This window comes from Lipotes vexillifer, unplaced genomic scaffold (assembly GCF_000442215.2).
Source record: "Lipotes vexillifer unplaced genomic scaffold, Lipotes_vexillifer_v1.1 scaffold382, whole genome shotgun sequence".
Lineage (NCBI taxonomy): Eukaryota > Metazoa > Chordata > Mammalia > Artiodactyla > Lipotidae > Lipotes > Lipotes vexillifer.
This window is the reverse complement of record NW_006780611.1, coordinates 165,654-170,617: the sequence shown is the minus strand read 5'-3', so window position 1 is coordinate 170,617 and position 4,964 is coordinate 165,654. Positions and strand designations below refer to the sequence as shown.

The following is a 4,964-nucleotide window of genomic DNA, read 5'->3' as shown; positions in this document are numbered from 1 at the left end:
GGGGGGGGGGCCCTGGGCTGGTTGTCTAACGTGGGCCTCTGCTGCCACCTCTGCTCTAGTTCCAGCACTGCAGCCACTTCTTCCAGATGAAGAACATCTCGTTCTGCGGCTGCCACCCCCGCAACAGCTGGTACGAGACTCCTCCGTCCCCTGGTCCCCTTGAACCCTGAGGGCTGTGCATTCACCATCCCACCCTCTCACCCGCACCCACTTGGCTTCAGGAGTTGAGTCCCTACATGGCGCCCACTCTGTTCTGGGCCCAGGACACCTGGATCAGACAGGCTCCCATCTGGTCTGGGTGGGGAGACAGACATACATTCAAGCGAGTGCTCAAAGCACTCGTGGGGCTCTGGTGGACATGTGCATGGGGCTGCAGTGAGCAGACCTGCAGGGAGGCGGGCGAATTCTCCTGGGACTTAGCGGGGTGGCTGAAGACCACTCTACAAACCTTGAAAGGCAAGTGGGTGACAGGGTGGATCTTCTTGGCAGGGAGCCGGCTGAGCCAGGGCTGTGGGCAAGGCGCACTAGGGGCTCCTTGGGGGCAGCTGGGTAAGGCCGGAGGGACACTAAGAGCACCTGTGTCCTTCTGACTATGCCAGGGAGCTTATACTTAATCCCGTTGGTGATGGGGTCATGGGGTGACACAGTCAGGTTGACAGGCTGCCTCTGGCTGCTGTGCAGAGTGGAAGGACCCAAGTGCTGCTGGCAGGAGACCAGGTGGCTGCTGAGGTTATCCAGGTGCTGTGACCTAGTGGCATTTAGGAGGTGGGCAGTCAGGACCTGAGTTGATTGGATGTGGAGGCTGACCTGGAGAGAGAATCAAGGGTGATCTGGGTGTTGAGCAGTTAGTAACCCACGCACCAAGAGAAGAGGCCTGGAGTGAGTGGGCCTCGCAGGCTGGCGACGCCGTGTTCAATCCTGAGGCAGTGAGGGTGAAGTGGCCGTTGCTACGTGGTCTGGAGTGTGGAAGGGAGACCTGGGGGGAGGTGCGTTCGGAGCCGGTAGGTAACTTCGGCCGTGGGGCAGACAGGATAGCCAGGCAGAGAGAGGAGAGACGGGAGCGAAAGGGAAGCGTAACCAGCGGATGGAGGGCTACAGCCTTCCTGCCCAGCCGGCCTCCTGCGCACGGGATGCCAGTGCCCTAGATGAAGCGACAGGAGGAGCTAACCTGCGACGCAGACAGAGCCAAGCAGAGGCTCCGAAGGGCCCAGTGGTATTTGAGGAAGCAGGTCCTCAGGGGAGGCAGGATGTGGGAAGGACACACTGCTGCTGGGGCTGAGGCTTGTGACATACTGAGGCCGGCATGTGTGTCACCTGGACACTTGTGGTAAGAGTGAGGGGCGCTCTGTCTGCTGGCTGGGCGACGGTGTCCACCCTCAGCCGGGTCAGAGCCCAGTTTGGCTTCTCCCTTGAGAGGGAGTTGGTTTGATGGGATCACAGTTTAGATGCTGCTCTGAGGGGTGGAGGGCCAGGGCTCAGAACAGGTGGCGGGGCAGATCTGGCACCATGAGGACCAGTGTGCACGGTGGCCCACGGACAGTGGGCTGAGGGTGGCACACGCGAGAGGAGGGACAGCAGAGGGAAACTGGGTGCCACAGGCTCAGGCGTCCAGGCCAGACGCTGACCCAGATGCAGTTCCGTGGCCAGGAGGGGACCGAGGAGGTGCTGTCCTGGCCCAGACTTAACTGGTACATGTTAGTGCAGAACTCAGCCCAGGCCGCACAGTGAGGGGCCACAAGGAGCCAATGTCAGGCATCTTGCTGTGAAGCGGGCTGGATTAGGCACGTGCTGGGGCACGCTGTGTCCGGATAAGGTGGGAGCATGTGGCGTGTGAGATCACGGGCGGCTGAGAGCACTCCCAGGGCGCTACAGACCGGCTGTGTTTCCGACGCCCTCATCTGGAGACCCACCGCCCAGGGCCGTTGTGAGGTTTATGGGAGTTAATGACATAAAGAGCTTTGCTGAGGACGGTTCCTGGCACTCCCCGTGAACGGGATCATCTGAGCGTGGCATTCAAGACAAGGCTGTGACGTGTACGTGGCCAACATGAGCACGTTGTCCCAGCGATGATGCTGTTGTGTGGATTCCCATCTGGTGCAACCGCAAAACCCTAATCCCACCTGATGTGGGCTGCATTAGCCACAGTTGGGGGGTGGGTCTCAACCCTCCTGCTGCAGGATTCTGGCAGTTCCTCCCTCTGGACAATAATTTTTATTAATGTCTGGATGAGAAGAAGGGCAGGTTCAGGAAGGGCACATGTGGAACAGAGCTGGGGGCACACGTGGAACAGCGCTGGGCGCACACGTGGAACAGCGCTGGGGGCACACGTGGAACAGCGCTGGGGGCACACGTGGAACAGCGCTGGGGGCACACGTGGAACAGCGCTGGGGGCACAGAGCCAGGGTACAAGTTTCTTCAGGAAGACTGTTCTACGCGTCAGGGCCCATGTCAAGCCCCACATCAGAGACCAGAAAACAGCTGTGGGTTTGCAGGACCAGAGATGGGACTGGGCAGGCTCAGGGTGTCAGGTGACATGACAAGGAAGAGTCAGCTGAGATGTGGTGCCCAGAAGACGGGGAGGCCTTGCTCTGTGGTCCAAGGGCAGGCTTTGGGTGGGTGGGGGGCCACAGAGGCAGCTGGCACTGTCTCGGGAGAAGGAAGATGCAGTGGGACGCCCTTGTCGTGGACAGATGAGCACAGATTGCTAACTCCTCACAGATGCCCAGCGCTGTGCTCTGATGAGGACCCAGAAAGGGGCCTCGAATCTTGAAATCGTATGACCCGCACGTTCCCCAGCCCCACACGCCCTCCCTGAGCCCTCTGTCACTGCCTCTTCTCCCGGATCCCTGGGGGCTGAGGGGTGGACCCGCGCCCTGACGTCCCCGTGTGCTCACCGCCGCGCTCCCCGCAGCTATTTTGGCTTCATCACCAAGCACCCGCTGCTGAGCCGTTTTGCCTGCCACGTTTTCGTCTCCCAGGAGTCGATGAGGCCCGTGGCCCAGAGTGTGGGGTGAGTGGGTCCGGAGGGTGGGTTGCAGGGTTAGGGCTGGGCCAGTGTGGAGTGACGGCTGGGACTGGGGTGGGGATGCAGAACCCGTGCAGCCGTTCCCCGGGGGGTGAGCAGGCTGGGAGGAGGGATGGAGATGAAGTCTGGGGAGACAGGGGAGGGGAAGGGAGGGAAGGCCAGATGACTGGTGGTGGTGGAGGGCTGGGAAGGTGGGGGGGCAGGAGCGTGGAGAGGAGTCCTGGGCGTGGGACCGGCACGGGCACACTGACCACGGGGCTGGGGGTGGGAAGGCAGCATTGAGGCTAGACCGTAAGGAAAAGGGGCCGGGCCAGGAGGGCTGGGGGGGCGTGGGCGGGCCTGGGGAGCCTGGAGCTGAGGCCGCTCTCTCCCCCAGCCGCGCCTTCCTGGAGTACTACCAGCGGCACCTGGAGTACGCCTGCCCCACAGAGGACATCTACCTGGAGTAGCCACCCGCCGCTCTCCCGCTCCGGGAGCGGCTGGGGCTGGGGGCACCTCATGCGGCCACCTCGGCTTTGGCAACGACTGGACTGGGGGCACGTGGGACCTGACATCTGGCGAGTCTCCGGGCTGTGCTGGGAACTCTCCTCGCCCCCCGGGGGCTGCTGAAGCGTGGAGCCTGCACCTTCGCTACCCCTGATCTGTTCTCTCTGTGTCGCCCTGGTCGGCCCTTGGCCTCCGTCTTCTCTCCTGTTTGTCTCTCCTCCTCTGTGCCTGCAAACTCTTGCCGTCCGCTCTTTACTTTGGGGTCAGAATTGGGAGGGGCGTGTGGAGGGAGCTCCCAGGTGATCCCCTCTTGCTTTTCCCGTGTGATTTATAAAGGAATTTTAATTTTTATAGTGAATATCAAGGGGTCATATCCCATCCTCACCATAGGGACAAAGAGAGGGCCCCCCCCATCGTGCCCCACGAGGAGCTCAGGGGTAAGCAGGGAGGGGTTCCCCAGTAGGGCCCTGCGGGAGACTCGGAGTCGTGGTCACCCCAAGCCCCAGACGCTGCTAGGAGGAGGGGGCCCCGGCCCAGGCCCCGGCCACACCAGCATCTGCTATGCCGCTGCAAACACTCCCCGCAGTCCAGCACCTCAATAAACTCTCTGCTTGGTGTGACCTTGGCTATTTCTGGGGTTGGGGGGAGAAGATAAGGGGCCAGGGGCCCAGGCACTGTCCATGGCAGTGGAGACCAAGACCCCAGGGTGATGGAATCAGGAGACGTTTCACCCCTTCAGTGCTCTCTGAAATCACGCCGGTGTCCCTGTGCGGCGCGCGGGGGGGGTGCTCTCCAAGTACACTTGCTTGACCAGCGAGGAAGCTGAGGCCAGACAGAGAGGTCACGCAACGTGTGTCCTTTCCACCTGCACTGGAGTGCCAGGCTGGGAAGTGTGTGCGTGCTCGTGAGTGTGCCCGCACGCTTGTGAGTGTGTATGTGAGAGAGAGCAGGCGTCAGTCCGCTTAGATCTTAAGATTAGTGTTTTAAAAATTCTCCACAGAAAGCCGGAAGAAAAGAGGTGACTGTCACGTGCCCTAGGTGATTACAGATGGTACCTCCTGGAGAAAGGGCTTCCCCAGCCCCCTGGCCCCGGTGAGCCCCAGCTCTCAGGTGCTGAGGTCAGCGCCTTTCTGAGGGTGGGCCTGCCCCCCTGCCCTATCCCCCCCGAGCCCAGGATGCCAGCAGCACCAGGAAGACAACAGGTGAGGGTTAAGAAATGAGAGTGAGAAAGGCCAATGTAGACAAATTCACTACATGAAGGTTGAAAACCACTGTCTATAGAAATCACACACCTCTACTCAAATTAAGGGCAACCAGCAAACAGAGAACATAGTCACGGGTTAGGAATCAGTAAATGACCACCCTTCAGCATTTGGGTAGCCCCGGCGCAGGCCAGGGTCCCCGACCCTGCAAGAAGACCGACCCAGCAGAACATCTACGAGAAAACTTTCCT

General features: G+C 60.9%; 1 protein-coding gene across 1 annotated transcript in view; it reads left to right on the top strand.

Annotated features, from left to right (window-relative positions):
• Nucleotides 1–3,474, top strand: part of MAPK8IP2 (mitogen-activated protein kinase 8 interacting protein 2) — a 9,545-nt gene extending 6,071 nt beyond the window's left edge. Inside the window, exons 10-12 of the mRNA XM_007453872.1 lie at nucleotides 60–130; nucleotides 2,912–3,010; nucleotides 3,402–3,474. Coding sequence (XP_007453934.1) covers nucleotides 60–130; nucleotides 2,912–3,010; nucleotides 3,402–3,474 — 243 coding nt within the window. The remainder of the gene's footprint in view (nucleotides 1–59; nucleotides 131–2,911; nucleotides 3,011–3,401) is intronic.
• The last annotated feature ends 1,490 nt before the right edge of the window (nucleotides 3,475–4,964 follow it).